The sequence below is a fragment of the Elgaria multicarinata genome, chromosome 3 (assembly GCF_023053635.1).
Source record: "Elgaria multicarinata webbii isolate HBS135686 ecotype San Diego chromosome 3, rElgMul1.1.pri, whole genome shotgun sequence".
Taxonomy (NCBI): Eukaryota; Metazoa; Chordata; class Lepidosauria; order Squamata; family Anguidae; genus Elgaria; species Elgaria multicarinata.
In genome coordinates this window covers 173,652,207-173,679,744 of record NC_086173.1, presented here as the reverse complement: position 1 = coordinate 173,679,744, position 27,538 = coordinate 173,652,207, and the positions used below count along the sequence as shown (strand labels likewise).

At 45.4% G+C, this 27,538-nt stretch overlaps 1 protein-coding gene across 1 annotated transcript; it reads right to left on the bottom strand.

The window, feature by feature from the left end:
* Positions 1-1,680: 1,680 nt before the first annotated feature.
* Positions 1,681-24,198, bottom strand: LOC134395808 (DLA class II histocompatibility antigen, DR-1 beta chain-like). Its single transcript, XM_063121968.1, has 5 exons — positions 24,096-24,198; positions 22,542-22,811; positions 19,710-19,979; positions 15,959-16,084; positions 1,681-1,772 (listed from the first exon to the last, which is right to left on the bottom strand). Exons 1-5 carry the CDS (start codon positions 24,196-24,198, stop codon positions 1,681-1,683), a joined length of 861 nt encoding a protein of 286 aa, XP_062978038.1.
* Between the last annotated feature and the right edge of the window lie 3,340 nt (positions 24,199-27,538).

Genomic DNA, 27,538 nt, shown 5'->3' with positions numbered 1-27,538 from the left:
GGGTTGTGCCCAGAGTCCTGAGGCCCTGTTAGACCTTCCCCTCTCCCTCTTGTCAGCCTTGATGAGAATGCACAACCTGGGGGGGGTGAGGGATGGAGCCCCCCCATGGATCATGCCCCCCCCCACATCATCGGAATGACAGGCTCCCTGCTGGGTGCCTGTGCTGCTGCTGCTGCTGTGACTCCTTGAGCTGGGGGCTGTCTGGGGGCTAAGACCCACCATATCCTGGGCTCTGCCATTGCCAAGTGGGCAGGGTGGGCGTTGGGGGCACAGGGGGAATTGGGGGTGGGGTGGGAAGGCAGCCTTGCTCTGTTTTTTCCTCCAATTGTTTGGGTTTGCGGAGACGTTTAGGCAATGGATAGTGTTTGTTCAGACGTGGTAGGATGAACAGACTTTGTTCCACAGGGCTTATATAGGGGAGTGGGGAACAAGACATCTTCAGAGGAGGGCAACCAGGATGATCTGGGGTCTGGAAACAAAGCCTTGTGAAGAGAGGCAGAAAGAACTGGGCCTGTTTAGCCTGGAGAAGAGAAGACTGAGGGGAGACATGATAGCACTCTTCAAATACTTAAAAGGTTGTCACACAGAGGAGGGCCAGGATCTCTTCTCGATCCTCCCAGAGTGCAGGACACGGAATAACGGGCTCAAGTGAAAGGAAGCCAGATTCCAGCAGGACATCAGGAAAACCTTCCTAACTGTTAGAGCAGTACGACAATGGAATCAGCTACCTAGGGAGGTTGTGGGCTCTCCCACACTAGAGGCCTTCAAGAGGCAGCTGGACAACCCTCTGTCAGGGATGCTTTAGGGTGGATTCCTGCATTGAGCAGGGGGCTGGACTCGATGGCCTTGTAGGCCCCTTCCAACTCTGCTATTCTATGATTCTATGAAGACAGGGAGGGCACCCCTCTCCCCTTTTCGATTTAGCCTTGCCATGGAGCCTCTCAGGCAGGAAGGCAGAGAAAGCGCCGGCCTTGAGGGGCCTCCTGGTCGATGAGCAGAGGGGTCAGGCTGAACCGTGTCCTCAGATGCCAATGGTTCACGTAGCGACAGAAAAAGCGACTCCCCAGCTGAAGGTGTTCAGGAGTGAATGGTTTCTCTAAAGGTGCAGGATAAAAAAAATAAACGTTTTTAGGGCAGAGCTTGTGGTGGTAGCAGAAAATCATTGCCCTCGTCCTTCGGCTGGCTGATCTGACACGCATAGAAGCTGCCACATGGTGGTGGGGGGGGCACAGCTATGTGTGGGAGGGCTCCTGACGTTCTCTGTTTCCCTCAAAAACAGGCCGGCCTGCCCCTTTGCCAAGTGGGAGCAGCAGCCCTCGGAGCGTGGGCCAACGGACGTCAGAGCACCCCGGAGCAGGTGGCCATGGGGAATCCAGAAACGGCCACGGAAGAGCCCCAAGGCCACGCGCACCACAGGCGGGAGGGAGGGCGAGACCGGGGGCGCCAGAGGCTGCTCCTAGCCGTCAACTGCCTGGGACCGAAACCGGGGTCTCCCTCCCCACAAAAAACAGAAAACAGACACCGCTGTGATGGTGGCTTATTGATTCTCTCGCGCTCACAAAAGGTATAAGAGCCACGCGTCCGCTCTTGTGAGTCGGTACGGTCAGGGCTGGCGCTACTGCTAGGCGAACACGGCAGCCGCCTAGGGCGCAGACCTGAGAGGGGCGCATCTGACCCTCGTCACAGCCCTCTTAGCCAGAATTGGGAGCAAGTGCGGCCTCCACCTCCCAGACCTTCTGGCTGGGGAGCTTTGTGGCGCAACGTTTCAGCCGCTGCATCGGAGGAAGGGGAGGGTCAGCAGTGCGTGGTGCGTGCACACCGGTGATGCCCCATCTCTGGACTAGACCTGTGGAGGACCGTGTCTGCCCCCCAACCCCAAAGAACTGAACAGCTTTGGCTTATGAAATATTGCTTTTAGAATTTAAGACAAGAGTTTTATATATTGTTGTCCATCCTTTACTCGCCGCCCCCAATGATTGATAAAAAAGTATGTGATGATAAGACTTTTATAGAAATATAAAGATTTCTGGGAACAATGACGCCATGAAGGGATGTTCTTTTTAATCCCCTCTGAAGGAGTCCAAGCATAGTTATTTCTTCTGTCCCTTCATGCTAATGTTTCTTTTACTGATAGACCTTCAGGGATGCTCCCAAGTCATGCTCAGTTTTCCAACATGTAAATAAAGTCACCATACCATAATATGGAAGAAAAATGTGCATTCTTCAAAGTTTGGGTTTTGTTGTGTAGGGTCCTATGTTTCTGGGCTGTCTCTGGTTTGATGCTTTAGCAGTCAGTTAATCTCATTCTCATTTAAAGCCCACATCTGAGAACATACTCAGTTATGGGGGCCAGGATCTCTTCTCAATCCCCCCAGAGTGCAGGACACGGAATAATGGGCTCGAGTTAAAGGAAGCCAGATTCCAGCTGGACATCAGGAAAAACTTCCTGACTGTTAGAGTAGTACGACAATGGAATCAGTTACCTAGGTAGGTTGTGGGCTCTCCCACATTGGAGGCATTCAAGAAGCAGCTGGACAACCATCTGTCAGGGATGCTTTAGGGTGGATTCCTGCATTGAGCAGGGGGTTGGACTCGATGGCCTTGTATTTTATTTATTTATTTATTTTTATTTATTACATTTCTATACTGCCCAATAGCCGGAGCTCTCTGGGCAGTTCACAAAAATTAAAAACATTCAAAGTATAAAACAACAGTATAAAACCATAATATAAAATACAATATAAAAGCTCAGCCAGATAAAAACAGCAGCAATGCAAAATTACGAATTTAAAACACCAAGTTAAAATTTATTTGTAGACTGTTAAAATGCTGGGAGAATAAAAAGGTCTTCACTTGGTGTCTAAAAGCATATAATGTAGGTGCCAAGTGAACCTCCTTAGGGAGCTCATTCCACAGCCAGGGTGCCACAGCAGAGAAGGCCCTCCTCCTGGTAGCCACCTGCCTCACTTCCTTTGGCAGGCGCTCGTGGAGAAGGACCCGTGAGGATGACCTTAGGGTCCGGGCAGGTACATATGGGAGGAGGCGTTCTTTCAGATAACCTGGCCCCAAGCCGTTTAGGGCTTTCAATGTTAATACCAGCACTTCGAATCGGGCCCGGACCTGGACTGGCAGCCAATGAAGCTGCAAAAAGAACTGGCGTGATGTGGTCTCATCGGCCAGTCCCTGTTAATAACCTTGCTGCCCTGTTTTGTACCAGCTGAAGCTTCCGGACCGTTTTCAAAGGCAGCACCACGTATAACGCATTGCAGTAATCCAAACTAGAGGTTATCAGAGCATGGAGAACTGTAGCTAGGCTATCTCTGTCCAGATAAGGGCGCAGTTGGTATATCAGCCTAAGCTGATAAAAGGTGCTCTTTGCCACTGAGTTCACCTGTGCCTCAAGTGACAGTTCTGGATCCAAGCGCACCCCCAAACTACGGACCCGATCCTTTAGGGGGAGTGCAATCCAGGACAGGGCAAACATCACCTCGCCCAAAGTAGGCCCCTTCCAACTCTACTATTCTATGATCCATCCCCTGTCACCCGATATGACAGGAGAGCATGTGAGTTACGGCATCTGTGTTTTTTTAAAAAAACACAACGGTGTGTTAAATAAACCACGGCATTGGCAGTGACATATCCATGACACAGTGCTCCAAAACAAATGACCAACGATAGCGTGTTAGTTTATAAATGTATAGATTTTTAAAATGATAAGCTGATGTTAAAAAATGAAATGTTTCAGCATAAAATGCCAGCTTCAGTCACAGATACCAGTGTGGTACAAATACCTCTTATAAAGTGAGCCAGAACCAACCAGGAACAGGCCAAGCCTCAATGGAGAGCAAAAGTTCACAATCTGCACCTGGTCAAGGTTATGATAATGGGAATAACATGAAAGGCAAAGAAAATGGCGTGCAAAAGAGAGTCCTGGACCTAGACCCACGTGCCTTTTTTGTGCCCTGCAATGCACACTCTTTAAGCTTGGTAGTCAATGATTGAGGGGAGACATGATGGCACTCTTCAAATACTGCAAAGGTTGTCACACAGAGGAGGGCCAGGATCTCTTCTCAATCCTCCCAGAGTGCAGGACACGGAATAACGGGCTCAAGTTAAAGGAAGCCAGATTCCGGCTGGACATCAGGAAAAACTTCCTCACTGTTAGAGCAGTACGACAATGGAACCAGTGACCTAGGGAGGTTGTGGGCTCTCCCACACTAGAGGCCTTCAAGAGGCAGCTGGACAACCATCTGTCAGGGATGCTTTAGGGTGGATTCCTGCATTGAGCAGGGGGTTGGACTCGATGGCCTTGTAGGCCCCTTCCAACTCTACTATTCTTTGATTCTGTGAATAATGCTGCCAGGTGTTGTTTGGAAGCAACTAGTTTCTTCAGTGACGTTTTGATGTGCCTGAAATTGAAACTTTTATGAGACCTTTTTAACTCTGTTTTTTTAATGTTTCTCTGTCTGACTATAAGCAAAATATTGTGGTGGTAACATGGCTGGTTGGTTACGTCAAGTTACCTTAAACAGTATATATGCTTAAAGGTGTGGGAAGAAAAAGGTTTTAATGTTGTGTTGCCAATGGCGGACGAATGCATTATACCGAGTGCCTTTTAGCTCAAAATGATTTGTGTGCCAAAATATTTTCTTTTATATTTGCGAAAGATAATCAAAAATGGATTATTACTTATTCTTGCAATTTAAAATAAATTTTGCAGTTTCAAGTTTTGTGCTTTTTATTTTTTCTACAAAACATCTGTTCTTAAAAATGGAAGTTGGCCAAAAGAAATTGTGGGGCTGAAAGTATCTCAGAAGACACACGAAGGCAGCAGTAAATTTAACAATACGGGAAGAACAGAATAAGTACAAAGAGTCAGACCCTGACTTCTATTTACTGTAACAGTTCAAACCCGCAAGTTAATATAGATGCAATATACTGTTTTTTACAGAGTCAAGAAAACTGACTTCTGTTTTATGTAGCAATTTGAATGCACAAAATGATACAGATGACAAAAATAAGGCAAGCAGTTGCTTCTTGTAGCAGCTAAACAGTACAATATGTAACAACAGAGTGAAGTACTGCATAGATTAATATACTGTAATAGGATTGCGGTATTTCCCCATTTCGTTTCAAAAACTTCTTCAGACGTTTACTCTTTCAGGTCGCCCCGTGCTGCAATGAGCCATGGGGGTGTTTCCAGGAGATAGTACTCCCTGAGTTGATTCCAGCAAGCAGAAAAGGGGAATTCCTTCTGTGCCCTGGCTAAAAGTACATCAGCTTCCAGGCGGCAACAAGACGGTCCATCAGCTGCCGTCAGGAGATACCGCCAGGTGTCACCTGGAGTACTATCCCAGAGAGGGAAGGAGAGAAATGGGTCAGGTCAAGGCCAAGGGCAGCTTTTCCCAATTGGTTTGCATTTTAGTCCTCCTTCTAAAGATGATCTACAGTCCAAGCCACAGAACGCATTGATTCATTTCTTTGTCTAAGGATGTGTTCTCTGGGGCTATGAGTTCAACCCTGGCGTAAGCAAAGCTCTTGAACAACCTCTGAAAACCAACCAGGAGGAAAGACAGTTGCATTCTAAAAAATTACATTAAATACAAATTCCAAAATTAGTACAAGCTGCTTGGACGAGTGAGGAGGACAACTTTCCCTCTCGATTCTTGTCTTTCATGGCTGGATGTCCAGGGCAGAGATGCAGTTAGGCGAAAACTGCAATATATTATTAATGCATCTCTCATAGATGGTCACTTCAGCGGATGATCCACGCCTGAGTATTGACAGGGGGAGTGTTCCCTGCTGGTACGTTTGGACCTCTCAGCGGCTTTTGATACCATCGACCATGGTATCCTTCTGGAACGCCTGAGGGTATTGAGAATCGGGGGCACTGTCCTTTGGTGGTTCCGGTCCTACCTCTCGGGCAGGTTCCAGATGGTGATCCTTGTGGACAGCTGCTCCTCAAAGAAGGAGCTGCTGTGTGGCGTACCACAAGGTGTCATCCCTTCCCCAATAGTATTTAATATTTACATGAAACCGCTGGGAGAGATCATCCGGAGGCATGGGGCAGGGTGCTATCGGTATGCTGATGACACCCAAATATATTTCTCTGTGCCTTCGACAACAGCTTCAGCAAAGGATAGTGTGTAAAAGAAGCGCAACAGAATTTTAGCACTCTGAGATGCTTTTTCCACCACATATTTCTGATGGAGGAGGTTAATGATCAATGAACTAGCTAAAAGTGGGCTAGATGGAACAACTATTAGGTGGATTCACAGTTAGCTACAGAATCAGACTCAAAGAGTGCTTATCAATGGTACCTTCTCAAACTGGAGGGAGGTAACGAGTGGGGTACCGCAGGGCTCAGTCCTGGGCCCAGTGCTCTTCAACATTGTTATTAATGATTTGGACGAGGAGGTGCAGGGAACGCTGATCAAATTTGCAGATGACACCAAATTGGATGAGATAGCTAGTACCCTGGAAGACAGAAACAAACTTCAAAGTGATCTTGATAGGCTGGAGTGCTGGAATGAAAACAACAGAATGAAATTGAATAGGGATAAATGCCAAGTTCTACACCTAAGAAAAAGAAACCAAATGCACAGTTACAAGATGGGGGATACTTGGCTCAGCAATACTACAAACGAGAAGGATCTTGGAATTGTTGTAGATCACAAGCTGAATAGGAGCCAACAGTGCAATATGGCTGCAAGAAAGGCAAATGCTACTTTGGGCTTCATTAATAGAAGTATAGCTTCCAAATCACATGAAGTACTGGTTCCTCTCTATTCGTCCCTGGTTAGGCCTCATCTAGAGAATTGCGTCCAGCTCTGGGCTCCACAATTCAAGAAGGACGCAGACAAGCTGGAGCGTGTTCAGAGGAGGGCAACCAGGATGACCAGGGGTCTGGTTATCCAGCTGCCTCTTGAAGGCCTCTAGTGTGGGAGACCCCACAACCTCCCTAGGTCACAGGTTCCATTGTCGTACTGCTCTAACAGTCAGGAAGTTTTTCCTGAGGTCCAGCTGGAATCTGGCTTCCTGTAACTTGAGCCCCTTATTCTGTGTCCTGCACTCTGGGAGGATCGAGAAGAGATCCTGGCCCTACTCTGTGTGACAACCTTTTAAGTATTTGAAGAGTGCTCTCATGTCTACCCTCCATCTTCTCTTCTCCAGGTTAAACATGCCCAGTTCTTTCAGTCTCTCTTCATAGGGCTTTGTTTCCAGACCCCTGAGCATCCTGGTTGCCCTCCTCTGAAACCGCTCCAGCTTGTCTGCGTCCTTCTTGAATTGTGGAGCCCAGAACTGGATGCAATACTCTAGACGAGGCCTAACCAGGGCCGAATAGAGGGGAACCAGTACTTCATTCCAACTCTTAGTGTACACAAATCTCATTTTTATGTCTTGTTACTTTTTATTGCTTCATTCCATCACAGAAGTGTTTGTACTTTTACATAGAATCACTTGGTCTTAATATACAGGATACATGCTAACAAAAGTCACAAAGGTTATAGGAAACACTGTGGTGGAACCCGAAACCACGGGTTCCTGTGGTTCGCTGAGTGGTGGTCAAAGACTCTCAAGACACAATTTCTCTTTCCTTAGAAGGTTTATTACGAGCAGCCTGCAGTGCTGCAAGGTGACAGTCTCAGAAGACTTGAGGAACTGCCCAACAATTTCAGGAAAGGTTAACATTTTTATAGGTCCCCTCAGATACAATGGCAGAACCTTCCTACCAATCATAATACACCAAATCATCATATAGAATACAGCTCAGCAACACAACAACCAATGAGATAGCAAAGCACCTAGGCATATACAGAGTTCAAGTACTTCTCTGACTAAAACACTATAATTGGTATTGTAATATAGCTACAGGAACTACATCTCCATCTGTTTCCTAGTTGTGGTTAGCTTGCCTTACAAAATGTACTACAATGGTTTAACTATCTGATGACATGTTGTTTCAGCATCAGCTAGTGCAGCAAGTGTAACATTAAAAATAGGTTTTAATTAAGCAAGAAGATAAAAACTTTATGATGTATGTGTTATAAAGCTAGTTTCTTATATCTGTGGGCATTAGGTAAAAGAACCAGTTTAATTTCCGCGACAACACGACCCCAGGAACCATGCCAGGTTCAAGGTATTTTCCATTGTCGGATTCTTGTATGGAAGCCCTTTGATGTCAAGGTGGATCAGAACGAGCCCATGCTAGGTAGGCATCAGGGACACCAGCCATAAGAATCTCATCCTACACATGTATAGAAAGATAACAGCGACACGTGATTAATACATGCATTTATATTCTAGATTCCGGAACTCTTTCTTTAGTCCACAATATTCTAGGAAATATAACCAATTGGGATTATCACACCTCTCCATCACTTAGCCGCATTTATTTATAGTTGCGTTTATATCCTGCCTTTTTTCATCCAAGGAACCCAAGACGGCTTACATGGGCCCTTTTCCTCCTCTCCAATTTAACCTCACAACAACCTTGTGAGGTAGGTCAGGCTAAGGACATCAGGAAAAACTTCCTGAGTGTTAGAGCAGTACGACAATGGAACCAATGACTCTTGTGTTCTTAAGGAAGGCCTTTCATGTGTGCCCAAAAAACAGGCGTCTGCAAGAGATGGTATCCTCAAAAGAGCTTCTTCTGCACATCTTAATAATCAGACAGGTTCAATGCAAGAAAGGTGTCCCTTAGATAGCCAGGCAGCAAGCCGTTTAGGGGTTTAATGATTAAACCCTGGTTAGGCCTCATTTAGAGTATTGCGTCCAGTTCTGGGCTCCACAATTCAAGAAGGACGCAGACAAGCTGGAGCGTGTTCAGAGGAGGGCAACCAGGATGATCAGGGGTCTGGAAACAAAGCCCTATGAGGAGAGACTGAAAGAACTGGGCATGTTTAGCCTGGAGAAGAGAAGATTGAGGGGAGACATGAGAGCACTCTTCAAATACTTAAAAGGTTGTCACACAGAGGAGGGCCAGGATCTCTTCTTGATCCTCCCAGAGTGCAGGACACGGAATAACGGGCTCAAGTTAAAGGAAGCCAGATTCCAGCTGGACCTCAGGAAAAACTTCCTGACTGTTAGAGCGGTACGACAATGGAATCAGTGACCTAGGGAGGTGAAGGGCTCTCCCACATTAGAGGCCTTCAAGAGGCAGTTGGACAACCATCTGTCAGGGATGCTTTAGGGTGGATTCCTGCATTGAGCAGGGGATTGGACTCGATGGCCTTGTAGGCCCCTTCCAACTCTGCTATTCTATGATTCTATGATTCTATAAGCGTGCAAATACATGCTTTGCCCCTGCCGCTGGCTGAAAACCCAGAGACTGCTTCATACGTTTCCAATATTAGCCCCATCTAGAACTGCAATATAGGCTTTACTGGCTTACAGAGTGGTATCATCATCATCATCATCATATATTTATTTATATATTTGTTACCCACCTCTCCCTCTGGATCGAGGTGGGGTACAACACAAATGCAAACCCCATAAAATACATATAACTGATTAAAACATTTAAAACTAATACATTATTAAAAGCAGCACATTATTAAAAGGCATCTTAAAATTCAACTGGACAGGACTGCCGGAAGAGATCAGTCTTTAATGGCTTTCTTAAGTTGACGAATCTCTCCCAGCAGGCCATTCCACAATCTGGGAGCAGCAAAAGAAAAGGTCCTCTGGGTAATGGTTGTCAGCCTTGGTTTTGTTGACCCGAGTAAATTCTTCCCAGAGGACCCGAGTGTGTTGGGCGGATTGTATGGGAGAAGGCGATCCCGCAGGTAACCTGGATCCAGGGAGGCGTGGATTTACAGACACACACGCCCTATTACCTTTGTGGGATGTCTTGTCCTTGCAGTCTCAATTATAGTAGTGGAGTTGAAGTTCCTCTTGGGTATTTGTCTCTGGAGGTGGGAACTCAAGGCCCTGTAAGGATTCTGAGAAGAGATGTGTTAGCAATGCTAGGGTGACCCTATGAAAAGGAGGACAGGGCTCCTGTATCTTTAACAGTTGCCTAGAAAAGGAAACTTCAGCAGGCGTCCTTTGTATATATGGAGAACCTGGTGAAATTCCCTTTTCTAGGCAACTGTTAAAGATACAGGAGCCCTGTCCTCCTTTCTGTATGGTCACCCTAGGTCAGGCCACTAACCCTTGGTTAGGAACAGTTCATACAACACATTATATCATGGTTCACACAAGAATGTTTAGCTCAAAATGCTTCACCACCGTGGCTTAGCATGTCGTCTGAACAGGGTCAATGTGTGCTAAGAACCCAGGAACCCGGGAAGCTGCCTTGTACGGTGTCAGACCCTTGGTCCATTGAGTCCAGTATCATCAACACTGACTGGCAGACATGGCTCTCCAGAGAATCATAGAATCATAGAATAGCAGAGTTGGAAGGGGCCTACAAGGCCATCGAGTCCAACCCCCTGCTCAATGCAGGAATCCACCCTAAAGCGTCCCTGACAGAGGGTTGTCCAGCTGCCTCTTGAAGGCCTCTAGTGTGAGATATGTGGGGCAGCCTTTGAAAACAGTCTGCAAACTTCAGGTAGTCCAAAATAGGACAGGATTCTTTCCTAGGCCTACCTAGGGATAAAACTTCGGACTTCTGAATGCCAGGCATGGGTTCTACCCATGGTCACCCTACCTAACCATGGTTCAGCATATTGTCTAAACAGGCCCATAGTATATGTAAAGTTGCTAGATCACCTGCCCTTCCAAGAATTGATAAAGGATATCCGACTTTTGGGGAAAGTCTGCATGGAGTTCGTTCTTCCCTCCCACTGCAACTCATAACTGAGTTTATTCACCATTATAATCAACCAAATCTTCTTTTTCCTCTGTGCAAGAGACGGTATACATCTTGCTCACCACGTCTTCGCTAAGAGGACCCTTGCAGCTCTTAAAGGTGCCACCCTATGTTCCAAGCGAGCCCCTGATTTTCTAGACAGAACATGGTTGGTGCACAATCCTACAAAGATCGTCTCCAAACTCATCGGCTGCCAAGTATCCAATGTAAGGGGGCTGGAACTGGAGGTGAACTCTGCCTCCATTCTCCAAACATTCTGCCTTTTTGAGCAGGAGGGAAGCAGGAAATGTCCTATGGTCAATTTCCCAGTTGCCTCTCCCCGCCCCCCACCCCAGGAACACCCCTTTCCCACTCATCTCTGCACTTTATTTATTTTTATTTATTATTTATTACATTTTATATCCCGGCCTTTTTTCCTCCAAGGAACCCTAACCCTAATCCTCCTCCTCTCCATGTTATCTTCACAACAACAACCCTTTGAGGTAGGTTGGGCTGAGCATATGTGACTGGGGCAAAATCACCCAGTGGGCTCCCATGGCTGAGGGGGGACTAGAACTCAGATCTCCTGACTCCCAGTCAGACACCTTAGCCACTACACCACACTGGCTCCACCAAGCATGGAGTGGTTGCCAGGAAAAGGGATGATAAGGTTGACCTTATCACTAGGAAAATAAACAATCCAATGCCCCACCCCCAGGGACCATAGGATTGCTCTCTTATTCAGCAATATTATTTATTATGACTTAGGCCAGATCTACAGGATCTCTTCTCGATCCTCCCAGAGTGCAAGACACGGAATAACGGGCTCAAGTTAAAGGAAGCCAGATTCCGGCTGGACATCAGGAAAAACTTCCTAACTGTTAGAGCAGTGCGACAGTGGAATCAGTTACCTAGGGAGGTTGTGGGCTCTCCCACACTAGAGGCATTCAAGAGGCAGCTGGACAACCATCTGTCAGGGATGCTTTAGGGTGGATTCCTGCATTGAGCAGGGGGTTGGACTCGATGGCCTTGTAGGCCCCTTCCAACTCTGCTATTCTATGATTCTATGAAACCATTATAAAGCAATAATGTAGGTCTTGCCTTAGTTAGCTTTCTCTTTAAAAACACACTAAAACACATCTTAATTTGCTCAAATTTTTGATTAATGATGTATTTGATGAACTATATGACCTTGTGGTTTTAACTTTTGTGAACTGCTCAGAGAGCTTTGGCCATTGGGTGGTATAGAATTGTATTAATTAATACATAAATAAATATGCCCATTCAGATCTTCTTTGTTACTGTTCCTTGAAGCTGCTAGTGAATAATAAAAGTTTGATACTGCACCTCCTCAGTTTATAATTTGGATTAAGGCTTATGTATATTCTGTATCATTAAAAACAGGTATTGGTGAATAGGCAATTATTTATTTATTCATTCATTTATTTTATTACATTTATATACTGCCCCATAGCCAAAGCTCTCTGGGTGGTTTACAAAACTTAAAAACAGTGACCATTAAAAACAAATTTACAAAAATTTTAAACCATCAAAAGCATAAAAACAACAATATCCATTTAAAACAACTATTCTGGCATCAGTTAAAAACTCAGTGTATGTTGTTAACTGCCTGGGATTAGAGAAAAGTCTTGACCTGGCGCCGAAAAGATAACAATTATTATTATTATTATTATTATTATTATTATTATTATTATTATTATTATTAATTTATATAGCACCATCAATGTACATGGTGCTGTACAGAGTAAAACAGTAAATAGCAAGATTTGCAATGTTGGCACCAGGCGAGCCTCGTCAGGGAGATCATTCCATAATTGGGGGGCCACCACTGAAAAGGCCCTCTCCCTTGTTGCCACCCTCCAAGCTTCCCTCGGAGTAGGCACTTTGAGGAGGACCATAGATGTTGAGAGTAGTGATGGCAAGAACAGAGCCATCTTTGCTTAAAGAGCAGAACCGTCTTGGCCTTATTGTATAAGTATCTTTGCTGTAAATGCTTTGCCTTTCAGGAGGGGTGAAGTTTTTTTGAGGTTCATTTGGAGTTCATCTTGAGATGCACTTATCTGTACCAAAGGAATACGGTATGTAGCCTGGTACATTATCTGGAGCTGCTAACAAGTGGGCACTCTAGTGTTGTATTATCAGGGACCGTGTCATAGCAGTTAATCAATCCAATTAGTAAAGTGCACCTAGCTCAAACGGACTCCAGCCTGCCTCTCACCTAGGGCATATGGCTTCACTCAAGATGGGGCATCACGTAGTTGGAAATGTCAGTTCAGAATGTCTTTGTTTACTAATGATATATACCGGGAGAGCTTGTATGCTCTAGGTGTGAGACAGCTCACCTGGTCAGCTGAATTGTATTATTCGAATAAAACAGCGTTGGACTGGTCTGAAGTTTCTGTGCCTCTTAGTGGGTCCTCCTAGGGGAACAACCCCGGTTTTGGGGCAACAGTAGTGTACGGGGAGGCTCATCTCAGGAAAGGCGTTCCATCAGGTATCATGGGCTCAAGTTAAATGAACCCAGATTCCATCTGGACATCTGGAACCAGTTACCTAGGGAGGTTGTGGGCTCTCCCACACTAGAGGCCTTCAAGAGGCAGCTGGACAACCATCTGTCAGGGATGTTTTTGGATGGATTCCTGCATTGAGCAGGGGGTTGGACTCGATGGCCTTCAAGGCCCCTTCCAACTCTACTATTCTATGATCCTATGATTCCTGAACATTATAGAAAAGGCCCCAATTGGAGCAGTGTGGTGGGTGGGAATGACGCGCTTTCCCCTCCTCTATTCCAATCAGGGTTTTAATGGCGGGTGGGGGGTGGAATGATGTATTTCCTGAGTCCCCCATTGGGTGTTGTCCTTTTTGGTTTCCCAAATATGGTCACCTATTGTCAACTTTACCATTTGCCTTAGCAACAGCACTCCTTCACAATGCTATTGTCTTGTTCATATACACAAGTTAAAATAACTTTGCATGCAGATGGCACTATGATTTATATGGAGCAACTAGAATGGTCATTTCCCACACTTTTTCAAATGGTAAAGAATGCAGCCTTATTTTGGGGTATAAAAGCCGTTGATGTGTCTATTTAAGTCATGTTGCACATAGCAGTGAACAAGGGTATAATAGCAAGTCATAAAGCAGATGGATATTTAGAAGCTACATTAGTTTCCGATTGGAATATAATTGCAAAAGTAAACTTCAGTCCTCTTATTAAAGGTTTATTATTCTGAGAGGCTGATTATACACATTTCAGAACAGAGAACTCAATAAAAACTGGTGACAGGTGAGCAATTATATTATCTGTAGAGACAACACTCGCTCAGAGAAGAGGTAGCCGATTTCCCCTGTGCCTCATTATTTTAAAAACAGATGTTCCTTCTAGAATAATGAAGTCCTGCCTGTATAATTAAGAAGTTAACAGCATGGGAAGATTTAATTACAAGCAGTGAATTTAAATGTCCCTTGGCTGAGAACGACACCCTAATTAGTGGTTTGATTAAAAGAAGGCAAACATTTAAAGAGCTGTTGGGAATTGTGGTCTTAGAATAGAAATGGAACACTATGTTATTCTATGAAGTTATCACCTTTAACTCTTCCTGTCTAGGGAAGATGCAATAGGAATGAATTGTTCATAGAATCATAGAATCATAGAATAGTAGAGTTGGAAGGGGCCTCTAAGGCCATCCAGTCCAACCCCCTGCTCAATGCAGGAATCCACCCTAAAGCATCCCTGACAGATGCTTGTCCAGCTGCCTCTTGAAGGCCTCTAGTGTGGGAGAGCCCACAACCTCCCTAGGTCACTAATTCCATTGTTGTACTGCTCTAACAGTCAGGAAGTTTTTCCTGATGTACAGCTGGAATCTGGCTTCCTGTCACTTGAGCCTGTTATTCCGTGTCCTGCACTCTGGGAGGATCAAGAAGAGATCCCGGCCTTCCTCTGTGTGACAACCTTTTAAGCATTTGAAGAGTGCTCTCATGTCTCTCCTCAATCTTCTCTTCTCCAGGCTAAACATGCCCAGTTCTTTCAGTCTCTCTCCATAGGGCTTTGTTTCCAGACTCCTGATCATCCTGGTTGCCCTCCTCTGAACACGCTCCAGCTTGTCTGCGTCCTTCTTGAATTGTGGAGCCCAGAACTGGACGCGATACTCTAGATGAGGCCTAACCAGGGCCGAATAGAGAGGAACCAGTACCTCACATGATTTGGAAGCTAGACTTCTATTAATGCAGCCCAAAATAGCATTTGCCTTTCTTGTAGCCATATCGCACTGTTGGCTCATATCGCACTGTTGGCTCAGAGTTGAGTAGATACTCAACTCTGCACACCGTTGATTATTTGCATTGGTTATTTGGGGGGAATAACCAACCATGGCATGAAAAAGGCTTGACAGCTGACACAATAGTCAACGGTGGACTATTTAATCAACCATTGACTATAGAATCATAGAATAGCAGAGTTGGAAGGGGTCCACAAGGCCATCGAGTCCAACCCCCTGCTCAATGCAGGAATCCACCCTAAAGCATCCCTGACAGATTGTGTCATCCAAACCCAGTCTAGGTATATATACCCTAAGGCTATTTTATTTATTATTTATTTATTACATTTATATCCTGCCTTTTTTCCTCCAAGGAAACCCAAGGCGGCGTACATAATCCTCCTCCTCTCCATGTTATCCTCACAACAACAACCCTGTGAGGTAGGTTGGGGTGAGAGTATGTGACTGGCCCAAAGTCACCTGGTGGGTTTCCATGGCCGAGAGGGGACTATAACCCAGATCTCCTGACTCCCAGTCCAACACCTTAGCCACTACACCACTCTGGCGTGGTGTGGTTGACCTTGAGGGGGTAGATCTCAGGTTGGACTGGTGGAAGTGGTATCAACATGCTTTGAGGACCACTTACACCAGGTTCATTCATTTCTCCTTGTCTGTCCAATAATTAAGTGTCAGGAAGGGGAATGGAGTAACTCCTCTTGGATCTAGTCTCTATCCTTGACAAGCATCCAAATCAGTGAGACCCCATGGAAGCAGGAACTGGGAGATTCCCGGACAGTTAGAGTGGACCAAGTATGTATGCAGACCACCCAAATTTCCTTGATGTTCCTTTGGAGCCAACTTTCCAGCCCACACCTTGCCCAATTACCTTGCTTAGTCTTCAGGTAGAAGTAGAGTCCCATTGCCACAAAAACCACGCCTATCACGTGCCCCACTATTCCTGTCCACATTTTGCTTCTGGCGAAATCCAGTGGCCGTACTTCTGAAGCTTCATCTGAGGAGGAAGATTTGGGGTAAATTTAGCCTCTTTCTCTCTCTCTCTCTCTCTCTCTCTCTCTCTCTCTCTCTCTCTCTCTCTCTCTTTCTCTGTGTTAAGCTGAGTAGGCCAGGCTACCGGTTAGAGATGGCACCATAGTCAATACATTCCGGTTTCACTCCTGACTATCTGCTTATAAAAGCCTGTAGACTGCCTTGTTATCGAACTATTTAGTTAGTTTTTTTCGCACGGACTTTGTTTTGCCTTTAGTTTTTGTATAAGTACCTGCTGTATTTTGGAGAAGGCTGTGAAGACGGCTGCACTGAAAACTAAGAAAGCCATAAGAACACCACGGCTAAACCTGCCAAGACTCTTCAGACAGAAGATGTGAGTGCTTTATTATTTATTTATTTATTTATTACATTTATATACCACAACTGTTAAAGATACAGGAGCCCTGCCCTCCTTTCCATAAGATCACTCTACTTTAAGGGCTTCATAGATCAAAACAATAAATTGTGCCAGGAATCAAACTGCTAGTCCTTATGAATTGGAATACATTGATTAGCAGGGTGAGAGTACAGGAGATTCAGGATGAATCAGAGAAATTTAGGAGGAGCTGTTGTTGATGTTGTCATTTTTATTGCTAAACAACAATATTATTATTATTATTATTATTATTATTATTATTATTATTATTATTAAACTTGGGACCAGGATACCTGAGAAAGCACCTTCTCCCTTACCAACCTGCCTGGTCACTAAGGTCATCAGAAGGCATGCTCTAGCTGGTTCCACATGGATCTTAAAAATACTTAAAAGGTTGTCACACAGAGGAGGGCCGGGATCTCTTCTCGATCCTCCCAGAGTGCAGGACATGGAATAACGGGCTCAAGTTAAAGGAAGCCAGATTCCGGCTGGACATCAGGAAAAACTTCCTGACTGTTAGAGCAGTACGACAATGGAACCAGTTACCTAGGGAGGTTGTGGGCTCTCCCACCCTAGAGGCCTTCAAGAGGCAGCTGGACAACCATCTGTCAGGGATGCTTTAGGGTGGATTCCTGCATTGAGCAGGGAGTTGGACTCGATGGCCTTGTAGGCCCCTTCCAATTCTACTATTCTATGATTCTGTCTATGGCCTAATTGGAGTCCTCTGGGACAAGAGCCTTCTGTGTGGTGGCTCCCTTTCTATGGAACTCCCTGCTTCTAGAGGTCAGGCAGGTGCCAAAACTGTGTTCTTTCCAGTGCCTCCAAAAAACATCTATTTTAGGAAGCCTTCCTTGACTGACAAGTGATGTTTTTTATCAGAATTATGGATTTTTAAAATAATAATACTAATTTTGAAGATGCAGTTTTCTTCTTTTATCTTATCTCTGTGTCTTTTGTGGTTCACCGATCTAGAATCTGTCTAAGTGTGGAGCAGTATATAACTGTTGTAAATAATAATAACAACAACAACAACAACAACTGAGATGCCTTTGGGACATGCCCTCTTCGTTTGATCCTCCACCACTTGTTTGAGCCACAGTACTCACTAGGCATGTGCTCCGCTCCGATTAGGAGCGGAGAAGCAGTAGCGAATTGGCCTGCTCCACCTTACCCAGAGGCAGAGTAGGAGCGGACCGCGGACCCCTAGAAGCAAGGCGAAGAGAAGCGCCCATTTTTCAGAGCTCCTCGTTCAGGCAGAGCGCTCCGGTCGCCATCTTGAAACATTTCGCCCATAGGATTGCATTGCGGAAAACAATCGGGGATAACTGGGTTGATTTTTAAGCTATCGTTTTGAAAATTCTTGTGCACAGCGAGTCGTGGATGGGGGTCATTTTGAGACCACTCTCACCTCTCTGTGTCATGTGGTTCGCGTGCTATATTTTTTAAAAAAATCGGGTAAACAAACATTACAAATGGACAGCGTGGGTCAAACGGAGGTTTTCGCCCATAGGATTGCATTGCGGAAAACAATCGGGGATAACTGGGTTGATTTTTAAGCTATCGTTTTGAAAATTCTTGTGCACAGCGAGTCGTGGATGGGGGTCATTTTGAGACCACTCTCACCTCTCTGTGTCATGTGGTTCGCGTGCTATATTTTTTTAAAAAATCGGGTAAACAAACATTACAAACGGACAGCGTGGGTCAAACGGAGGTTTTCGCCCATAGGATTGCATTGCGGAAAACAATCGGGGATAATTGGGTTGATTTTTAAGCTATCGTTCTGAAAATTCTTGTGCACAGAGAGTCGTGGACGGGGGTCATTTTGAGACTACTCTCAACTTTCTGCGTGGTGCGGGTCGCGCGCTAGAATTTTTTAAAAAATCGGCGGGAAAAATACCTTTTTCAAAGGGCTGAGGGGCAGAGTCAGCTCCCGGTCATGATCACATGATCCCAAAGTTAGAGGAGGGCATAGGCAAAACGGGTAACTTGGGATTCTGGGAAACTTCTCTTTCTTCATCTGAACGGACTTTTCCCCGTGTTTTTTTAACACAGTAGCCCCACCAAATGCACAAACACAACCTGAAATCATATACTAAGCCAAGAATAAGAGATAGAAACACAGCACTGCTACCCACCCTAACTTTGGGGAACAACTGAAAAGATGTGGTGCAAGGGGATGAGCTCCCCTAGGGCATCTCATCGTGGACGTGCCCCCACTCTCTCCTGTACTTGGAAGGCCATCAGAGCCTTCCAAAGAGAGTAAAACGGTGGAGCAATGCCTATCATGAGTCGAAGTGAGCGTTTACTTCTTAGTGGTGGAGCGATGCCTGTTATGAGTTGAAGTGAGCGTTTACTTCTCAATCTCAGAGCTGTTGGTGAAGCAATGGCTGTCTTGAGTTGAACTGGCAGCTGCTTCCCCCTCCCCCGGGCACGTCCCCCTATTGCTGGTAAAAGACAGATATAGCCTTTTTTAAAAAATTCTTCTTGCTGTTTATTGAGCAACACTGCTGCTTTTAATTCCACCCCTCCTTTGTTTATTTATTGATTTATTCCATTTTATATGCATTACTGGCTTATCATTGGCTCACTCCCTTATGCCCCCAGAAATGCCAGCTGCATGCCTGCCTGCCTTCCCTCCCTCCTTCCCTGCCCACCTCGCAGGGATGTTGTGTGTGTGTGGCTTTGACTCAGGGGAGAAGTCCTTCCTGCGCTCACTTGGAGTTTTGGAAGTTCCAAATTTTGCAGGTTTAAGCCCCGCCAAAAAACAGGGGATGATGGGACTGCCTTGAGTCTCGGCGTGCGTATCCCTGGATAAGCTTTCATGGTGGTGAGTTTGAGGGGTTTTTTTAACGTGCAAAATTGACGGAGCTATGGAAAGGGGTCTGAATGGGGTGCCCGATTTTCAAAAATTCCCCAAAAATCAGGGGATAATGGGATTGCTTTGAAACTTGGCGTGCGTGTGTATACCCCCATGAGGTGTCATGGTGCCAAACGTGAGGTTTCTAACTTGAACAGAAAAAAAGTTGTATAATTTTTTAGCTTTCAATGCAAGCCTATGGGGGGGGGAAACGGAGCTCCGATCCGGATCCGGAGCTCCGAGCGGAGCGGAGCGGAAGTGGGCGGAGCGGGGGCGGGGCGGAGCGGCCCGATCCAGAAAATGGCGGATCTGCAAGTGAAGCGGAGCGGGGGGTCCGTGCACACCCCTAGTACTCACCGCCTTTTGGGGAGAAGAATGCTTCCAGGAGTTCATAGTTGTGCTGGCAGAAGTCTTCCACTTTGGTCTTCCAAAACTTCAGATAGTCCTCGTGGCTGTTCCACTGCCGGACGATGTCTTCCCCCTGTTCCGTGACGGCCACAAATCTCCCGAGCTCGTTGTCAAAGCTGACACACTCTTCGCCATTGTAGTTCTGCCTTTCCAGGTAATGTGCCTGACGCGTTCTGTTGGGGAAATTGCACTCCGCCTCCCCGTGCACATCTAAATGCCCTGCCCGAATGACAGCGGGAGATGAAATGGATTTTTAAAAAAACATGAAATATTTTAATTGAGTTTTAAATCATTTGTTTTGAGATAATAAGAAGAGCCCAGATGCTGGATCAGACCAAGGGTCCATCTAGTCCAGCACTCTGCTCACACAGTGGCCAAGCAGCCATCGGCCAGGGATGAACAAGCAGGACATGGTGCAATAGCACCCTCCCGCCCATGTTCCCCAGCAACTGGTCACACAGGCTTACTGCCTTGAATACTGGAGATAGCACACAACCATGATCATTCGTAGCCTTCTCCTCCAGGAATTTATCCAACCCCCATTTAAAGCCATCCTAATTGCTGGCCATCACTACATCTTGTGGTAGTGAGTTCCATAATTTAACTATGTGCTGTGTGAAGAAGTCCTTCCTTTTATTCGTCCTGGATCTCCCACCCATCAGCTTCATGGGATCATAGAATCATAGAATAGCAGAGTTGGAAGGAACCTACAAGGCCATTGAGTCCAACCCCCTGCTCAATGCAGGAATCCACCCTAAAGCATCCCTGACAGATGACCCCATTGGGTTCTAGTATTTTGATAGGGGGAGAGAAAATGTCTCCCTGTCCACATTCTCCACACCAGGCATCATTTTGTCCACCTCTGTCATGTCTCCCCTTAACCTCCTTTTTTTCCAAGCTGAACAATCCCAGTTGTTGTAACCTTCCCTCGTAGGGGAGATGTTCCAGCCCCTTCATCATTTTAGTTGCCCTTTTCTGCACTTTTTCCAGCTCTATAATATCCATTTTTGAGTGTGGTGACCAGAACTGTACACAGTATTCCAAGTGTGGTCGCACCATAGATTTGCATAAGGGCAGTACGATACTGGCCGTTTTATTCTCAATTCCTTTTCTTATCATACCTAACATGGAGTTTGCCTTCTTTACAGCGGCCGCCCACTGGGTGGACCTTTTCATCGAGCTTCTCCACCACAATCCCAAATAGTAGCCCTTGATAGCCTTCTCCTCCAGGAACTTATCGAACCCCCTTTTAAAGCCATCCAAATTGGTGACCATCACTATATGTTGCTGGGGAACATGGGTGGGAGGGTGTGGTTGCACTCATGCCCTCCATATGGGTTTCCCATGATCAGCTGGTTGACCGTTGTTTGACTAAATGGACCCTTTGTCTTAGCTTCATCACCCTAGGGTTATACTGTGCAATCACTGCGAATTGCGTGCAAAGGACTCCAAAGTTTTCCAGATTATCATCTGCTTTGACTCTGAAGTACTCCCATGCATCCCGCTTTAATTGTGCTATAAAGCCAAAAGACCCGACCTATTTTGGTACTACTTTTGCAGCGAATCATTTGTCGTTTTCCGAGTGGCCACTGGGGGCGCAAGAGGAGGATTTGATATGCTTAAAGTACAAGTTAAACAAATGCTTACATCTGCATAAGTTTTAAAGTTAAAATCATCAAAATTGGCACAGTAATAGATGTTAAGGAGAGCTTTAAGCACACCAAATTTGAATCAGATTAGATCATCCTTTGATTTTTTATGATTTTTTTACATTTCCCCCCTTAAACCCTTTTCCTGGTATACAAAGGATCTTAGAGCGCTGCTGTCCAGGGTGTGAGTTAGTTAGCAACAACATCAACAGCTAAACGCTGTAGGGGATAATTCAAGGGAGAGATGTACATGGGATGAAGCCTTCTGATCCAGCATGGCTCTTAGAATCATAGAATCATAAAAAAGCAGAGTTGGAAAGGGCCTACAAGGCCATCGAGTCCAACCCCCTGCTCAATGCAGGAATCCACCCTAAAGCATCCCTGACAGATGGTTGTCCAGCTGCCTGTTGAAAGCCTCTAGTGTGGGAGAGGCCACAACCTCACCAGGCAACTGATTCCATTGTCGTACTGATTCCATTGTCGTACTGCTCTAACAGTCAGGAAGTTTTTCCTGATGTCCAGCTGGAACCTGGCTTCCTTTAACTTGAGCCCGTTATTCCATGTCCTGCACTCTAGGAGGATCGAGAAGAGATCCTGGCCCTCCTCTGTGTGACAACCTTTTAAGTATTTGAAGAGTGCTCTCATGTCTCCCCTCCATCTTCTCTTCTCCAGGCTAAACATGCCCTGTTGTTTCAGTCTCTCTTCATAGGGCTTTGTTTCCAGACCCCTGATCATCCTGGTTGCCCTCCTCATGACTAACTTAAGTTACATTCATTCCAACAGATCTGCTCTATGTAGGATTTTCATTGGATTTTGCCCATTGAATCATAAGAATTGTTACCTAACACCAGTTAGCATCTGGATAGCAAGCTGAATAGGTAGACACACAGGTCACCTGGTTACAGTCTTTCACACTATGGTGAGATGTACTCTATTACCATACTTATAAATTGGCATATGCAAATAAGTGTCTTTCATGGCTCTCCTTTTTGATTTTGTAAACCGCCCTGAGAGCTTCAGCTATGGAGCGGGATATAAATGATGATGATGATGATGATGATGATGATGATGATGATGATGATAATAATAATAATAATAATGCATTGCCTCTTTTCTGATGACCCCTACTCACTGGTCCGGTTGGAGATCAAGGTCAAAAAAACTCCATTGTGGATGCAGAAGTCATCCCATTCAACCCACTTTCTCCTCAGAAGGGCCCTCTGTCTGTTCCAATCTTGGCTTACGTTCTGGCTCTTCTCCCCAACATCCACGAATTTCTTTTCATTGCTGTCATAGCGGACAAACTCTTCCCCATTGACCAAGAACGTGAACACGAAGTGCGTCCCGGGCCTCTCCTTGGTCTGCCAGCATTCTAGCTTCATCTGGTACCAGGAATGTACAACTGGTTTGGGGAAGGAGGAGAAGGCTCGTCAGAGGGAAAGGAAGGACTGAAAGAACTGGACATGTTTAGCCTGGAGAAGAGAAGATTGAGGGGAGACATGATAGCACTCTTCAAATACGTGAAAGATCGTCACACAGAGGAGGGCCAGGATCTCTTCTCGATCTTCCCAGAGTGCAGGACACGGAATAACAGGCTCAAGTTAAAGGAAGCCAGATTCCGGCTGGACATCAGGAAAAACTTCCTGGCTGTTAAAGCAGTATGACAACAGAATCAGTTATCAAGGGAGGTTGTGGGCTCTCCCACACTAGAGGCCTTCAAGAGCAGCTGGACAACCATCTGTCAGGGATGCTTTAGGGTGGATTCCTGCATTGAGCAAGGAGTTGGACTCAATGGCCTTGTAGGCTTCTTCCAACTCTGCTATTCTATGATTCTAAGGCTGAAAAGAGTCTACAGCTCACACCATTAAACTTAGCCTTTTGGACTAGACCAGAATGACCCTGTTCAGACAACATATTACTGTTATAAGCTGCGTTGTGATGTCTTCTTCCCTGAAAGACAGCCAAGAAATGTTAAAACAAAAACAAAAATATAATGGTTAAGCATTTTGAGCTAACAATGATGGCTCAGCATGTTGTGAGAATGGCATTTTTCTTAACTATGCTTATAACTGGCTGCGTAAACACGGCTTAACCGTTCTCACTCACCACTTACTGCAAAAGGGTTAGTGGCCCTAACCATGGCTTAGCATGTTGTTTGAACAGGCCCAATAAGAACATCAGAAGAGCCATGTTGGATCATAGTATCCTAGAATAGTAGAGTTGGAAGGGGCCTATAAGGCCATCAAGTCCAACCCCCTGCTCAATGCAGGAATCCACCCTAAAGCATCCCTGACAGATGGTTGTCCATCTGCCTCTTGAAGGCCTCTAGTGTGGGAGAGCTCACAACCTCCCTAGGTAACTGGTTCCATTGTCGTACTGCTCTAACAGTCAGGAAGTTTTTCCTGATGTCCAGCTGGAATCTGGCTTCCTTTAACTTGAGCCCATTATTCTGTGTCCTGCACTCTGGGAGGATTGAGAAGAGATCCTGGCCCTCCTCTGTGTGACAACCCTTCAAATATTTGAAGAGTGCTATGGGGTGGAGAAAGCAATGTTGGAATCTAGGAGGGGGAGAAACAGTGAGCTAACCCCATTCCCAGGGTATACTCATTAGATATCCCATTGTGATGTGCCCCCAAGGCCCATTTACTTCTCACCCAACTTCGTGGTGTTCCTTTGGAATGCTTACCAGTCAGGTTGTCTCTTCCCTCCATTCCATGGACCAGGGATGGCCTCACCAGCAAGAACACCAGCAGCACAAGCAGGTCTCCAGGGACCGAAGGAGACCCCATGACTGCCCTATGCAGATGCCTCTGGTCCTAGAAGAAAGACTGCATCTCATTCAAGCTTAGGAATGTGTGTGGGGACAGAGGGAAAATCTGTGTTTCTTGTAATTTGAGAAGACCGGGCACCGCCTGGTCACAGAAGAGAAGTGAGAGTCCAATCTTACGTCGTGTCATCTATCTCCAGGCAGAAAGGCCCGTGACATGTCTCAATTGGGAAGGTTGTGGTGGCAGAAAAAGACACACGCTGGCACTTTGGGGGAGGAAGTGGGGGGATTTAGCGGTGACATGTGTGGTATTTCTGCAGAAGGCCAAAGGATGAGTCATCTGAAGTCCCCAACACGACCCCTAACTCTAAAAAGGAAGCTTTCTCGTGTCTTCTGTTTATTTCCTCGATTCTTGGCTCTGCATGTGAGCACCCTAGCAACTAGACCTGAATCCAGGCAAGAACAAACCTGTGTGATCAAGCAGCATACAGAGCAGATAATAAGAACGCCTTGAGATCTGGGGCGTAGTAGAACCGGGGCTCACAAAGATGCAATACCAAGACTTTTTAATTAGCTGAGATGGCATCTGCCCACCTTAAGAATATCAGAAGAGCCCTGATGCTTCATCGGACCAAGGGTCCATCTAGTCCAGCAGTCTGTTCACACATTGTCCAACCAGCTGTTGACCAGGGACCCACAAGCCGGACTTGGGTGCAACAGCACCTTCCCGCCCATGTTTCACAGCAACTCATGTACAGAGTGCATAGGGAATCATAGAATCATAGAGTTGGAAGGGGCCTATAAGGCCATTGAGTCCAACCCCCTGCTCAGTGCAGGAATCCACCTCAAAGCATCCCTGACAGATGGTTGTCCAGCTGCCTCTTGAAGACCTCTAGTGTGGGAGAGACTCAGTCCATCCAGCCCATTACTGAGTCTCTGTGCCTAGACTCAGTAATGGGCTGGATGAGGGCCAATAAACTGAAGCTGAATCCTGGCAAGATGAAAGCCCTGTAGGTCTGTGGTTCCTGTGTCCAGGAAATAGGCTAATTGCCTGTTCCGGACGGGGTTATTATTATTATTATTATTATTATTATTATTATTATTATTATTATTATTTATTTATTTATAAAGCACCATCAATGTACATGGTGCTGTACAGAGTAAAACAGTAAATAGCAAGACTCTGCCGCATAGGCTTACAATCTAATAAAATCATAGTAAAACAATAAGGAGGGGAAGAGAATGCAAACAGGCACAGGGTAGGGTAAGCAGGCACAGGGTAGGGTAAAACTGACAGTATAAAGTCCGCACAACATCAAGTTTTAAAAGCTTTAGGAAAAAGAAAAGTTTTTAGTTGAGCTTTAAAAGCTGCGGTTGAACTTGTAGTTCTCAAATGTTCTGGAAGAGCGTTCCAGGCATAAGGGGCAGCAGAAGAAAATGGACGAAGCCGAGCAAGGGAAGTAGAGACCCTTGGGCAGGCGAGGAGCGTGGCATCAGAGGAGCGAAGAGCACGAGCGGGGCAATAGTGTGAGATGAGAGAGGAGAGATAGGAAGGAGCTAGACCGTGAAGAGCTTTGAAGGTTAACAGGAGAAGTTTATATTGGATTCTGGAGTGAATTGGAAGCCAATGAAGAGATTTCAGAAGTGGAGTAACATGGTCAGAGCGGCGAGCCAAGAAGATGATCTTAGTGGCAGAGTGGTGGACAGAGACCAGCGGACTGATGTGAGACGAGGGAAGGCCAGAGAGAAGAAGGTTGCAGTAGTCCAACCGAGAAATAACCAGTGCGTGAACAAGCGTCTTGGCGGAAGAGACTGACAAAAAAATGCTTTAGGGTGGATTACACTTAGGGTGGGTTACACTTCCTCTTGAAGATCAGGTTTGTAATTTGGGGTACTCTTTGATCCATCTCTGTAATGAAGGCGGTTCAGGAAGGAAAGCCAGTTTGCTGCTATTTATTTTTTATATTTTTATTTTATTTCATTTATATAACGCCCCACAGCCGAAGCTCTCTGGGCGGTTCACAACAAATAAAAATAGTAAACATTAAAAGTATACAATTTTTTTAAAAAACATAAAAACAGTATAAAAACAACAGTATCCATTTAAAATGATGTTGTGCAGACTTCTACTGTTACTTTCTACTGTTAGTCTTTCCCTACCCTGTGCCTGCTTACCCTTCCCTGTACCTGTTTGCATCCTCTTCCCCTCCTTATTGTTTTACTATGATTTTATTAGATTGTAAGCCTATGCGGCAGGGTCTTGCTATTTACTGTTTTACTCTGTACAGCACCATGTACATTGATGGTGCTATATAAATAATAATAATAATAATAATAATAATAATAATAATAATAATAATAAAAACAACAATTCTATGACTGTGTTCCCTGTGCAGAAGGGACCATCTCCACTCAAGAAGGTGGGTGACGCCACAGAATCATAGAATCATAGAATAGCAGAGTTGGAAGGGGCCTCTAAGGCCATCGAGTCCAACCCCCTGCTCAATGCAGGAATCCACCCTGAAGCATCCCTGACAGATGGTTGTCCAGCTGCCTCTTGAAGGCCTCTAGTGTGGGAGAGCCCACAACCTCCCTAGGTCACTGGTTCCATTGTCGTACTGCTCTAGCAGTCAGGAAGTTTTTCCTGATGTCCAGCCAGAATCTGGCTTCCTATAACTTGAGCACGTTATTCTGTGTCCTGCACTCTGGGAGGATCGAGAAGAGATCCTGGTTGTCCTCTGTGTGACAACGTCTGTGTGGGATAGCTGTATGTTATATGTTTGTGGACCATTTAGTTTGTATTTCAATTTTATGTATTTGTGATAGTATTAAATATTTATATTACCAAGTGTTTATTAATACTTTTCATGGATTCGTTGTTTTATTTTAGCATGTATAGCTCAATTTGAGCCTTGAACATTGTATCATACCAATTTTCTTAAACCCTTTTGGTTTGGGGGATTGACATTGGTTTAAGACACCACTTTTTATAATATGAACCCCCTTTTAAAGCCACCCATTTTAAAGCCACCCTTTTAAAGCCACTGTTGGCCATCACAATGGCATTTGCTTTTTTAGTATTACGTTTATATCCTATGAAATATAAAATAAATTCTCCATGGGAATATTTTTCCTCTGTTATTTCTCTTTCTTTCTCTTCTCTTTCTTTCTTTATTTTTACATTTATATCTTGTTTCTCCCCCCCCCCCCCATCTTGCAAGGAACTCAAGGTAGTTTACATGATAAAACTTCCTGGCTGTTAGAGCAGTACGACAATGGAACCAGTGACCTAGGGAGGTTGTGGGCTCTCCCACACTAGAGGCCTTCAAAAGGCAGCTGGATAACCATCTGTCAGGGATGCT

Excerpts from the sequence above, each read along its gene's own strand:
- LOC134395808 (XM_063121968.1), bottom strand. The coding sequence starts at position 24,198 with ATGGGGTCTCCTTCGGTCCCTGGAGACCTGCTTGTGCTGCTGGTGTTC. Across the intron at positions 22,812-24,095 it reads GGGAAGAGACAACCTGACTG|TTGTACATTCCTGGTACCAG; the intron begins GTAAGCATTCCA and ends TCCCCAAACCAG. Across the intron at positions 19,980-22,541 it reads CTTGATCTCCAACCGGACCA|GGCATTTAGATGTGCACGGG; the intron begins GTGAGTAGGGGT and ends TCATTCGGGCAG.